General features: G+C 61.1%; 1 protein-coding gene across 2 annotated transcripts in view; it reads left to right on the forward strand.

The window, feature by feature from the left end:
• ADCY1 (adenylate cyclase 1) overlaps window positions 1-12,760 on the forward strand; it is an 88,128-nt gene that overhangs the window by 10,349 nt on the left and 65,019 nt on the right. For both annotated transcript variants that reach the window (XR_011382995.1, XM_070059440.1), the window contains exon 2: window positions 6,259-6,408. Coding sequence is in view for 1 of the 2 variants with exons in the window: in XM_070059440.1 (XP_069915541.1) it covers window positions 6,259-6,408 (150 nt within the window). In the remaining variant the exon portion in view is untranslated. The remainder of the gene's footprint in view (window positions 1-6,258; window positions 6,409-12,760) is intronic.

The following is a 12,760-nucleotide window of genomic DNA, read 5'->3' on the forward strand; positions in this document are numbered from 1 at the left end:
GTGCTGCGGCCTGCAGCCTCCCCAGTGCAGGGTCACCGCTGTGTCTGACGCCTGGCCCTGAGACCCCCGGTGCAGGGTCACCGCTGTGTCTGACGCCTGGCCCTGAGACCCCCGGTGCTGGGGTCACCGCCTGTGTCTGACGCCTGGCCCTGAGACCCCCAGTGCTGTGCTGGGGTCACCGCCTGTGTCTGACTCCTGGCCCTGAGACCCCCAGTGCTGGGGTCACCGCCTGTGTCTGACGCCTGGCCCTGAGACCCCCAGTGCAGGGTCACCGCCTGTGTCTGACGCCTGGCCCTGAGACCCCCGGTGCAGGGTCACCGCCTGTGTCTGGGACCAGACGCCTGGCCCTGAAACCCCCGGTGCTGGGGTCACCGCCTGTGTCTGATGCCTGGCCCTGAGACCCCCGGTGCTGGGGTCACCGCCTGTGTCTGACGCCAGACCCTGAGGCCCCCGGTGCAGGGTCACCGCCTGTGTCTGATGCCTGGCCCTGAGACCCCCGGTGCAGGGTCACCGCCTGTGTCTGACGCCTGGCCCTGTGACCTTGGGAGCTTTTCCATACAGTGGCAGGCCTTGCCCAGGGCCTGGAGGCAGCCCCTATGGCTCCCTGTGCTCCAGGCCCTCGCAAGGTCCCCCATCCTCTGCAGCCTCCAGTGTGCCTCAGGTGGGGGTGTGGGTGGCTCTTGGCTCCAAGCCTCGCTGTCTCTGGGTGTCCTGTGGGTTCCCAGGCTCCGTGTTCTTCCACCCTCTCTCCTGGCCTCCGTAGCCCTGCAGTCCTGAGCAGTCACCCCTGGGACTGGTTTGTGTCCTTTTGGCTAAGTCACTTCCCTGGGGACTGACGGGGCCGGAGGGTTCAGCACCCAGCATCCTCCCTGGGGCCACTTCACACAGTGCCAGCTGCCAGTCTGTTCTCAGCACCCAAGGAGACGTGGAGGGGGCCTAGCTGGGGTGGGGGCTGCAGGAGGACAGCCTCGTGCCGGCAGGGGGGCAGCAGACTGGCCCACCTGCCCCAGTCCTTGGTGACGTGGCCCCCAGTGGCTGGGGAGATTCAGCGCAGCCCAGCCACTGTCCTTGCACGAAGCAGTCAGAAGAGCTGGGGCCATCCCTGCTTTGGCCAGGTGGCCGAAGTGGACACGCCTGCAGGGTGTGGGCTCAGGAGGCACAGTGGAGGAGGGGACCCTCACCTGAGAGCAGGAGGCACAGGCGGCCTGGGCTCTGAGCTGCGCGAGGGATTCCGTCCCCAGGGCTGCGGGGGGCAGCGACGGGCAGCCTGTAGGAAAACACCGAGCGAGGCATTTCTGCAGCGGGAGTGGGGCTCGGCCTGGACCTGCTCAGAAACCCAGAGCCGAGAGTCACCTCCTAGGGAAACACAGGGACGCAGAGGGAGACCGTGGCTGTGGGAGAGACGGGCCGACTGTGCCCCCCAGAACCTCCAGGTCACTGACACCGTGGCCGTGAGCACCCAGCGACACGTCCCAGGCGCTGTAGGAGAAAGCAGGCTCTAAATCCCAGCCATTCTCTGACGGGAGACGGAAGAGCAAGGACAGGAGGAGTGGCAGATGTACCTGTCACAGTGACATGTCTGAGTCACAGGGAAACATGGTCACTGTGAGGTGGTGAGGTCACAGGTGGTGAGGTCACAGTGAGGTGGTGAGGTCACCATGAGGTGGTGAGGTCACAGGTGGTGAGGTCACAGTGAGGTGGTGAGGTCACAGGTGTTGAGGTCACAGTGAGGTGGTGAGGTCACCGTGAGGTGGTGAGTTCACAGGTGTTGAGGTCACAGTGAGGTGGTGAGGTCACAGGTGTTGAGGTCACAGGTGTTGAGGTCACAGTGAGGTGGTGAGGTCACAGTGAGGTGGTGAGGTCACAGTGAGGTGTTGAGGTCACAGTGAGGTGGTGAGGTCACAGTGAGGTGATGAGGTCACAGGTGTTGAGGTCACAGGTGTTGAGGTCACAGTGAGGTGGTGAGGTCACAGTGAGGTGGTGAGGTCACAGGTGTTGAGGTCACAGTGAGGTGGTGAGGTCACAGGTGTTGAGGTCACCGAGAGGTGGTGAGTTCACAGGTGGTAAGGTCACAGTGAGGTGGTGAGGTCACAGTGAGGTGGTGAGGTCACCGTGAGGTGGTGAGGACACAGGTGTTTGTGTTCCAGGGAGCTGTTGCGGTCACCGTGGAGACTTGAGGTCATCTTGAGGATTTCCAGGGGCCTGGGGAACCCTCTCCGTGGCTGTCACGCCACCCTTGCTGAGCCTCTAAGGAACGCCTGCCTGCATTTTGCTTGGCCCTTGGAGGCTGTGGCCTTGCGGTGACATCAGGCAGGGTGGCTCCTCCCCTTGTCCATGTGTGCTGTTGAGTGTCGTCGAGTTTGTCAGTGGAGGGCTGTGCTGGGCAAGGGGTAGCTGTCCAGGGAGGTTTCGGGCTGTGGGCACTGACCGTGGGGGCTGCAGATGCTTTCCTTAGTTCTCACTCCTGTCACCTTCTGAGACTGTCTCTACTGTCCTGGGTTTCCTGAGACTGTCTCTACTGTCCTAGGATTCCCGTACTGTGGGATGTTCTGGGATCCTGTGACTGTGGAGTGTTCTAGATCTTCTGTGACTGTGGGATGTCCTAGGATTCCTGTGACTGTGGGATGATCTAGGATTCCTGTGACTGTGGGATGTCCTAGGATTCCTGTGACTGTGGGATGTCCTAGGATTCCTGTGACTGTGGGATGTCCTAGGATTCCTGTGACTGTGGGATGTTCTAGGTCTTCTGTGACTGTGAGATGTCCTAGGATTCCTGTGACTGTGGGATGTCCTAGGATTCCTGTGACTGTGGGATGATCTAGGTCTTCTGTGACTGTGGGATGTCCTAGGATTCCTGTGACTGTGGGATGTTTTAGGATTCCTGTGACTGTGGGATGTTCTAGGTCTTCTGTGACTGTGGGATGTCCTAGGATTCCTGTGACTGTGGGATGTCCTAGGATTCCTGTGACTGTGGGATGATCTAGGATTCCTGTGACTGTGGGATGTTCTAGGTTTCCTGTGACTGTGGGATGTCCTAGGATTCCTGTGACTGTGGGATGTCCTAGGTTTCCTGTGACTGTGGGATGTCCTAGGTTTCCTGTGACTGTGGGATGTCCTAGGATTCCTGTGACTGTGGGATGTTCTGGGATTCCTGTGACTATGGGATGTTTTATGTCTTCTGTGACTGTGGAATGTTCTAGGTTTCCTTTGACTGTGGACCACAGGTTTTATTTCCAGCCTCCTGATGTGTGTACCTTGAGGTGTGACAGTGCCACCATATGTGGCACAGTACAGTTGTCAGGCGTTTGAAGCAGCTATGAATTGGGAAATGTCACTGAAGCAGTTAAACGTTCTGAGTGCAGAGCGTTGGGTGCTGGCACACTGGAGACTGCAGAGACATAATGAATTATTATATTGGTTACGGTGATACACCTGCTTCATTTGATCTGTCTCATCGGAAAGTCCCTCACATAATTATAAGATTTTGTTGGCTTCCGAGGGATTGAGCTGCTGTCATATGGGTGTTTGCAAGCAGTTGGCCAAGTTGTGTTTTTATCAGGCAAGGTGGGGTCACTCCAGAGGTGCACCTGCTGTTGTCTGCCCAGCGCTGCTTCAGGCTTGGCCTCCAGACAGAGGTTGTGTCTCACACCTCAAGTCCGGGGTGCCCAGGTCGCCCTCTCGCTGGTCCTGGTCCTGTTCTCCATTCCCCCATGGCCCTTGGCCCAGCACCCAGTGGGTGCAGTGCTGCCAGTGTGTCCGAGGCTGTCTGGATGGCTCCTCTGTGCTCCCTGGTGGTGCTGTTTGTGTCTTTGCTCTGTTCAGTGGAGTGTAGCATGCCGCCATGTCTCAGGTACTTGTGGTCAACCTGTTGTCAGTCATGTCTGGGTGCCATGGTTACTCTGTCGTTGGGTGGTGTGTGGGTGCTGTGATTACCCTGTTGTTAGGTGGTGTGTGGTACACAATCATCTCTGGGTGGGGTTACCCCATCGTTGGGTGGTATGTGGTGCACAGCTGTATCTGGGTGCCATGGGTACCCTGTTGGGTGGTGTGTGGTGCACAATCGTGTCTGGGTGCCATGGTTACCCTGTTGGGTGGTGTGTGGCACACAGTCGTATCTGGGTGCCATGGTTACCCTGTTGTTGGATGGTGTGTGGTGCACAATCGTGTCTGGGTGCCATGGTTACCCTGTTGGGTGGTGTGTGGCACACAGTCGTATCTGGGTGCCATGGTTACCCTGTTGTTGGATGGTGTGTGGTGCACAATCGTGTCTGGGTGCCATGGTTACCCTGTTGGGTGGTGTGTGGTGCACAGCCGTATCTGGGTGCCATGGTTACCCTGTTGTTGGGTGGTGTGTGGTGTACAGCCGTATCTGGGTGCCATGGTTACCCTGTTGTTGGGTGGTATGTGGTGCACAATCATGTCTGGGTGCCATGGGTACCCTGTTGTTGGGTGGTGTGTGGTGCACAGCTGTATCTGGGTGCCATGGTTACCCTGTTGTTGGGTGGTATGTGGTGCACAATCATGTCTGGGTGCCATGGTTACCCTGTTGTTGGGTGGTGTGTGGTGCACAGCCGTATCTGGGTGCCATGGGTACCCTGTTGGGTGGTGTGTGGTGCACAATCGTGTCTGGGTGCCATGGTTACCCCATCGTTGGGTGGTGTGTGGTGCACAGCCGTATCTGGGTGCCATGGTTACCCTGTTGTTGGATGGTGTGGTGCACAATCGTGTCTGGGTGCCATGGTTACCCTGTTGGGTGGTGTGTGGTGCACAGCCGTATCTGGGTGCCATGGTTACCCTGTTGTTGGGTGGTGTGTGGTGCACAATCATGTCTGGGTGCCATGGTTACCCTGTTGTTGGGTGGTGTGTGGTGCACAGCCGTATCTGGGTGCCATGGGTACCCTGTTGGGTGGTGTGTGGTGCACAGCCGTATCTGGGTGCCATGGTTACCCTGTTGTTGGGTGGTGTGTGGTGCACAGCCGTATCTGGGTGCCATGATTACCCTGTTGTTGGGTGATGTGTGGTACACAATCATGTCTGGATGCTGTGGTTACCCCGTTGGGTGGCGTGTTGTGTATAGTCGTATCTGGGTGGGGTTACCCCGTCGTTAGGTGGTGTGTGGTACACAGTCATATCTGGGTGCCATGGTTGCCCTGTTGTTGCATGGTGTGTGGTACGCATTTGTGTCTGGGTGCTGAGGTTTCCCTGTTGTTCAGTGGTCTGTGGTACATGGTTGGGTATCTGGAGACCTGCGGTTGCCCCGTGAGTAGCCGGGCTGGTTGGGACCTGTGGCGCCTGCTCCCTGGGCAGGGAGGAAATGCCCGGCTCTCACCAGGATGCAGAAGTCCCTGCTCCTGCTGGAGCCCACCGCTGCACCCGGCACGTGCAGACCCCAGCCCTCCTGGGGGGCTCCTGAGCGGCGCCTCTGTCTGTCTGTCCTGTGATATGGGGACAGAGCTTTGTCCTGGGGACCAGGTCTCCCAGTGTGGTGGGGCGAGTCCCTGGCTGTCACAGGGTCCTGTGACACGTCCCCTTCTGAACCGTGTGAGGTCTTGACGGGCGCTGGGTTAGGGTCAGGACGTCGTCAATGCCGCGCTCCTGTTCCTGGGGTCCTTGAGCCGAAGCAGCCTCTGGGGGGGGGTGGAGGCCACAGGAGGGGTGCAGCTGCCCACAGCTCGGCCCTGGACTCCGGCCTGTGGACCCAGAGTGCGTTTCCAGGGCGCAGGGCGCGCCACCTGCAGCAGCCCGAGCTGACTCACGCTCAGAAAGTGCGGCCGCTGCCTGTGGCTTGCAGACGCCGTGTTCTCCCTGGGTCCTTGGACACGGTCATCCTGGGTCGGGGCTGCCCTGGCGACATCGGTCAGCTTTTCCCAGGCTCTGCCTCTGAATACGGTTGCATTGGAAGCACGGGGCATTTGGTCTTCAGCGTGTGGGTGTGGGGGGTCGGGTCTTCAGTGCGTGTGTGTGGGGGTCTGGTCTTCAGCGTGTGGGTGTGGGGGGTCTGGTCTTCAGCGTGTGGGTGTGGGGGTCCAGTTCAGCCCTTTCCCTGGGCTGGGCTGCTGGGGTGGGCTGGTAGTCCATCAGCTTGGATGGATGGGGGTGAACCTGTGCCCGGCTCGTGGTGGCTTTGTCTCGAGTGGCCGTGGCTGCCCTGTGGCTGGCTGCAGGGGTGCTGGGGGGCCTGTTGCTCCCTGGACAGCCTGTGGCCCTCAACTCCATGGGAAGTCCAGGCCCTGAAGCCACACGTGTTCTCTCCTGCAGCTCGGCGCCAATGCCCTGCTCTTCGTGGGCGTGAACATGTACGGCGTGTTCGTGCGCATCCTGACCGAGCGCTCACAGCGCAAGGCCTTCCTGCAGGCACGGAGCTGCATTGAGGACCGGCTGCGGCTGGAAGACGAGAATGAGAAGCAGGTGAGTGGCCCCGGCCCCATGGCCCCTCTGCCCCTCTGGAGCTGCGTGGGCGCTGGGCTCCCGGCTGGTCTGTGTCGGGTGGTGGGCCATATTCCCAGTGTCACACATTGGCACTGGGGACACAAGACTCCCTCAAGGTTGTGTAGGAGTCGCACGGATGGGCAGCTGGACTGGCTGTCCTCGGAGGGCTGACCAGCTTGCAGGCAGTGGTGTAGCAGCTGGCATTGGGTGCATTGCCTTCTGGATGTGCCTGGAACAGGCTAATAGGGCCAATGTGAGGACAAGGCTGGTCCTGGCTGTGCCCCTAGGCCTGACCCACAGGCCCCCGCGGCATGGACAAAGGGCTGAAGCCTCCATAAGCTCAGTGTTGGCCCTGCATGGCTGGCCCCAGAACGTGCTGGGAGTGAGTGGGGCAGGGTGGCCACAGTGGAGGCTGCGGCCTGGTTCCTGGACACATCCCACATGGCTGCCACCCCATTCTCACACCCCCAGGCTGGCCTGGCCTCACAGGTGCATCTCTTGGTGGGTCTGGCCAGGCTCTTTCCCAGCCTGGGGCTCCCAGGCCCTCCCAGGCGGGGGCTGCTGGGAGATGGGAGAGGCAGGACCTGTTTCTGAACTGTGTTCCCTATGTGGTGATGATAGGGCGTGGCCGTGCTGACCGCACCCGTACAGATGCACACATTGCTTTTCGCACATAAACATCGTGATGGTACCTCGGGTCCACAGTAAAGCAGGACATAAGTAAGAAGTAGGTCATAGAGGTGTGTTAAGATCACGTGTGTGTTGCCATCTGTGCGTGTGTGTGGAAGGACACACAGGTACAGTACATGTGTCCGTTTGCATATGTGTGGAGAAGCACGTGTGGATATTGCGTGTTTGCCTGTCTCTGCATGGGTGCACATGTGTGTCTTTGTGGCCGCATGTGTGCACCTGCACGTGTCTTGGGTGTGTGGGATCTGCGTACGTGAGTGTGGCCATAGGTCTGTTGTGCGTAAGCCTTAGTCTTCTGACACTGTGCCCTGAGCAGAGTTGTCAGCGCCAGCAGTGACGTCCCCTGGCTGCTTTCTGAGAGGGCTTGACCTTATTTCTCTCACCCACAAGGTCCTAGAAATGAATCTGAGAAGCCCTGTTTCCTGCCAGTGCCGTGGCTCACTAGGCTAATCCTCTGCCTTGTGGTGCCGGCACACCGGGTTCTAGTCCCAGTCAGGGCGCCGGATTCTGTCCCGGTTGCCCCTCTTCCAGGCCAGCTCTCTGCTGTGGCCCGGGAGTGCAGTGGAGGATGGCCCAGGTGCTTGGGCCCTGCACCCCATGGGAGACCAGAAGTACCTGGCTCCTGCCATCAGATCAGCGCGGTACGCCGGCTGCAGCGCGCCCTCCGCGGCGGCCATTGGAGGGTGAACCAACGGCAAAGGAAGACCTTTCTCTCCGTCTCTCTCTCTCTCACTGTGCACTCTGCCTGTCAAAAATAAGGAAAAGCACCTGGCTCCTGGCTCCTGCCATCGGATCAGCGCGGTGCGCCGGCCGCAGCGCGCCGGCCGCAGCGGCCATTGGAGGGTGAACCAACGGCAAAGGAAGACCTTTCTCTCTGTCTCTCTCTCTCACTGTCCACTCTGCCTGTTTAAAAAAATAAAAAAATAAATAAAGAAGCCCTGTTTCCCCTTAAAACCTCCCCTGAGTCCTGGAGAAAGCAGAGACTTCCCTGTGGACTCTGCTTGTGTGCATTTCTTCCTTTTCTTAAAACCTGATGTATTTGAGAGTCAGAGACAAAGAGAGGGCGGGTTGGGGGAGACTCCGTCTGCCTGCAGTGACCAGGCCTGGGCTAGGCGGAAGCTGGGGGCCAGGCGCTCAGTCCAGGTCTCCCTGCGGGCGACAGGGACTCAGCTGCTGGAGCCATCGCCACTGCTTCTGAGGGTGTGCGTCAGCCGGGAGCTGGAGCCCTGGGAGTGCAGCACACGCTCGGCTGAGGCCGTCCGATGTGGGACACGGGTCCTAGCCAGCGTCCTTTTTTTTTTTTTTAATGTAACATTTATTTGTTTACTTGAAAGACAGAGAGAGAGAGAGAGAGAGAGAGAGAAAGGGAGAGGGAGGGAGGGAGGGAGGTATTGATTGAGATTGAGAGAGATTGAGGAGAGAGATGTTCTGTTTACTGGTTCACTTTCCAAATGACTGCAATGGCCAGAGCTTAGTCAGGCAAAAGCCAGGAGCCAGGAGCTTCTTCTGGGTCTTCCTCATGGGTGCAGGGGCCCAAGCGCCTCGGCCATCTTCCACTGCTTTCCCAGGCCATTAGCAGGGAGCTGGATCGGGAGTGGAGCAATCAGGACACAAGCCGGTGCCCATAGGGGAGGTCAGCGATGCAGGCGGCAGCTTTACCCGCTACGCCACAGCGCTGGCCCCGTATCTCCTCCTCCTACCAGCGTGCTTGACGATGGCTGCTTCGCTTTGCCTTTCTGCCTGACTACAGGAGAAGACCAGACCGGAGCTCAGGTTCCCCAGTTCTGCTTTCACAGCTCTGACACCAGGGGCTGGCGCTTCCCTGCCCGGCCAGCCGGCAGTGGCACGGTGATGTCCCCGGCCCTCTCTTGTTTGGTTCTGACGCCATCAGAGCCTGGGGCTGAGGCTCAGTCCCCACGACCACCACCGCTCCAGGGAGCTGGTTCTGGAGTGGAGCCGCCAGGTCTCAAAGCAGTGCCCACATGGGGTGCTGGTATTGTAGGCAGTGCCACAGTGCTGGTCCCTCGCGGTCATTTCTCTCCCAAGTTCCTGGGCGATTCTCTGAAGTTTCCCTCCCTGCAGCACTGGCTCTGCGTGGGGCCCTGGTGAGCCTGTTGGAAATGCAGACTGTGGGGCGCTGCAGGCGGCCGGGCCCTGGGGAGCGGCCCCTGGGGAGCAGCCCCGTGCCCCGTGCGGCTTCTCATCACCTTTGCTTGCCCCCTTCTCTGTCCCTGCCTCTCCCGCCCGCCCCTGTGCCGGCACAGACGCCGCCCTGCCCGCCAGCCCCTGCAGGGCTCCCGCCTCTCCCAGAGAGAGGGGCGCCTGTCTTCCAGCTTTGTGTTCCTTTGCTCAGAGTCTCTACGTTTCCTTCCTGGCTTCCTCTCCTTGAGAGCGGAGCAGGTGTCTCCTTGGGCAAGCACAGACCTGGAACACGGCCTCTGGGGTCCCGGGGCCCTCCTTGTTGGCTGCTGCCCTCTGCCGCCCCAGCCCGGGCTGCCTCTCAGGGGTCGTACCCGGGCCTCAGGGTCCGCCCCGCCTCCTGCTGGATCCGGGAAGGAAGGGAGCCCTCTGCCCTGTGGTCCTGCCGGCTCCGCTGGTCTCAGATGCCACAGGCGTGCGGTCTGCTCCTGTCTGAGCACTGGTGTTTGGGGAGCCCTGCCCAGGCGTCCCCTGTGTCCAGTGAAAGCGCAGCCTCCCGCGTGCATCCCGGGGCGGGGACCCTATCCACAGCCCGCTCAGTTCGCAACACTTCATTCAGTGGCTGCCTCTAGCGCCGCCTTTAGCCACTTAGTGCCTGTTAAGATGGGTGATGGGGAGCACCCATTCTGGGGGTGACTGGGGTAAATCCCACCTGGGGGTCCAGCATTGTCACCAGGGGCCAGGGAGTGGGGCCTGCAGGGGGCCGGGCCTTGGAGTGGGCGCGTGGCAGGGGGAGCTGGGCTCCCGTGTGAGGGGCTGGGGCGTCGGTGGAAGGAGGTGGCCCTGAAGGGGGCAGGAGGCAGGGTGGCTCCTTGTCTCCTATGTCTGCTCAGGGACGGCTGCACACGGTGGTGGCACTGGTGCTGCACGTGGACGGGGCCTGGACACCCATGGGAACGAGGCACTGGCCGTCGGGAGTGAGAGCCCGGCAGGGGAACAGGTGCACAGGGGGGACTTTGGGGCTGCTTTTGTCCCTTCCTGAGGCTGAGTGTGACACCTCTGGGGCCTGGCGGAGGTACCATGGGCGAGGAAAGGGTCCAGCTCCCAAAGTGAGTGCTTGACTCAAGAGACCAGAAAACACCTTCCCCTGGGACCAGCCCAGCAGACGGGAGGCCGAGCGGTAGACTGCTGCCCTGAGACGCAGGCCCAGCACTCACCCCTGGTCCTGTCCCGGGGATGTGACGGAGTGGTTGGGCGATGCTGGGAGAGCAGCTTCCTTGTGCAGGGCCTGGGCAGGGCTTCTGCTGCCTGCACATTGGCGGACCCACGCCAGCAGGGCCCACAGCCCGGGCGGACCCCAGCAGCAGGGTGTGGTCCTGGGTGGAATCCAGCGAGGGCCAGGCTGGGTCTCTGTGCCCACCCGCTGCTGAGTTGTGCACCAACCCTGGGACGTTGCCAGTCACAGCAGCCGTGGACTGAGGAGAGCAGGTCAGGCCTGGGAGGGTGACCCGGGGGTGGTCCCCAAGGCGGGTTGTGGGCTGGGTCCTGGATGCTGTGGGTGGCCGAATGGCGGTCGGCTCAGGGAGCTTCTTGCAGTGGTTGGACAACTGGCGTGGGCCTGGCACGTGAGGGGAGGACTCCGGGGCCTCGTGCCGCCCACCTGGGTGAGGCCGACCAGGTGCTCTTTCTAGGGAGAACACACGGCCCCTCCTTCTCCAGGCACCTTCATGCCCTTTGCGCCTGCATCCGGTCCCTGCCCCCCCCCCCCACCTTCCTGCCCAGAAGCCCCCGTGGGAGGGTGCACCCCAGCTGCAGGGAGTGAGGGTCCCAGCGGTGCGTGGGGGAGAGCCACGGGCACCCAGCCCCTCCCATGTCCCCCGGAACCAGGCTGTGCAGCTGAATGCCAGGAGGTGGTGCCTGAGGAGAGCTCTGGCGCTCGTGGCACACGGGTTCCGGCAGCACCGCCCCGTGGGGCCTGCCTGTGGGAGGCTGGGGGCGGTGAGGGCTTTGAGGGAGGTGTAGCAGTCTGCCAGGCCAGGCGGGAGGTGGGAGCTGCCGGTGGCGTCAGGCGCAGGCTGGGGGCCATGGGACGTCTTCAGCAGGGCCGCGAGCTCTGGCTTCCTTCGTCATGGAGAGGTGGGGACGGGCCTAGACCACCTGGGTGCCATGGGTCCTGGGGTCCGGCCCTGGGCTCTGTGCTGGTCACAGCTGAGAGCCCAGAGAAGGGTGCCCTCTGCCTCTGGGTTGCTCCCCCCGCCACCCCCCACTGCGCCCAGGAAGCCTGGGGCCCCTAGCTCAGCACCCCCACCCCCACCCCCACCGTGGAGCTCGGGTCCTCCTGGGGCCCAGCTGTGCCTCAAGTGCGTTATCGAAGCAGAATTCCAGAAAGAACACCTGGCTCCTCACGGCACACCCTCCTCCAGCGCTGTCCTGGCTGGGCGAGCGGAATGGCCTGGGGGCAGCAGGCGTCCCTCTGGGTGACACAGGCTCCATGCAGGGCGGGGCCCCACCTCGGCTCCGCCCTTGTTCTTGTCCATCTTGGTAGTTTCCATGACAACGGCAAATTGCAAGTTCAGAATAATTAAATGCTTTCCCAGTATTTATAGAATTATTGTTCTTTAGAATTGCTATAATTTTATATTAATTATACTTAATATGTATTTTTATGTAACCTTAATAATATTTTGGTCTTATTTAATCCTGATGTTAAGTAGCAGTAATATTGCTGTACAGAATCACTTTTATGATACTTTTTGGGCCATAAACAGAAACTTTGCATCTGCTAGAGTTCTCCCCATTACACCCCCACCCGCATCTCAGCCAGGCCTCAGCACCCCAGCACGCCCCCACCCCCCTGTGTCTCAGCCAGGCCTCGGCACCCCTGCACACCCCCACCCGCATCTCAGCCAGGCCTCTGCACCCCTGCACACCCCCACCCCCCGAGTCTCAGCCAGGCCTTGGCACCCCTGCACACCCCCCACCCCTGGAGTCTCAGCCAGGCCTCGGCACCCCGGCACACCCCCGCCCCCGCTGTGTCTCAGCCAGGCCTCTGCACCCCTGCACACCCCCCACCCCTGGAGTCTCAGCCAGGCCTTGGCACCCCTGCACACCCCCACCCCCTGATTCTCAGCCAGGCCTCGGCACCCCGGCACACCCCCGCCCCCGCTGTGTCTCAGCCAGGCCTTGGCACCCCGGCACACCCCCACCCCCTGTGTCTCAGCCAGGCCTCTGCACCCCTGCACACCCCCCACCCCTGGAGTCTCAGCCAGGCCTTGGCACCCCCCTGGTGCCTGCCCCCACGTGAGGGCCATCTCTCCTCTGCGGCTGGCTCCTTGCACTGAGCCCCGTGTCCACTGGGTGGCGTGAGTCGTGTTGAGATGGTCCCTGTTGGTGGATGGAGCATGCTTTGTGTGCCCGTGTGGGCTGTCTTCACGCTCGCCGCCACGGATACTCTGCTGTGCGGACCGCCTGCAGGTCTGTGTGGACGCGGCTTCGGTTCTGC

Source organism: Oryctolagus cuniculus, chromosome 16, assembly GCF_964237555.1.
Source record: "Oryctolagus cuniculus chromosome 16, mOryCun1.1, whole genome shotgun sequence".
Lineage (NCBI taxonomy): Eukaryota > Metazoa > Chordata > Mammalia > Lagomorpha > Leporidae > Oryctolagus > Oryctolagus cuniculus.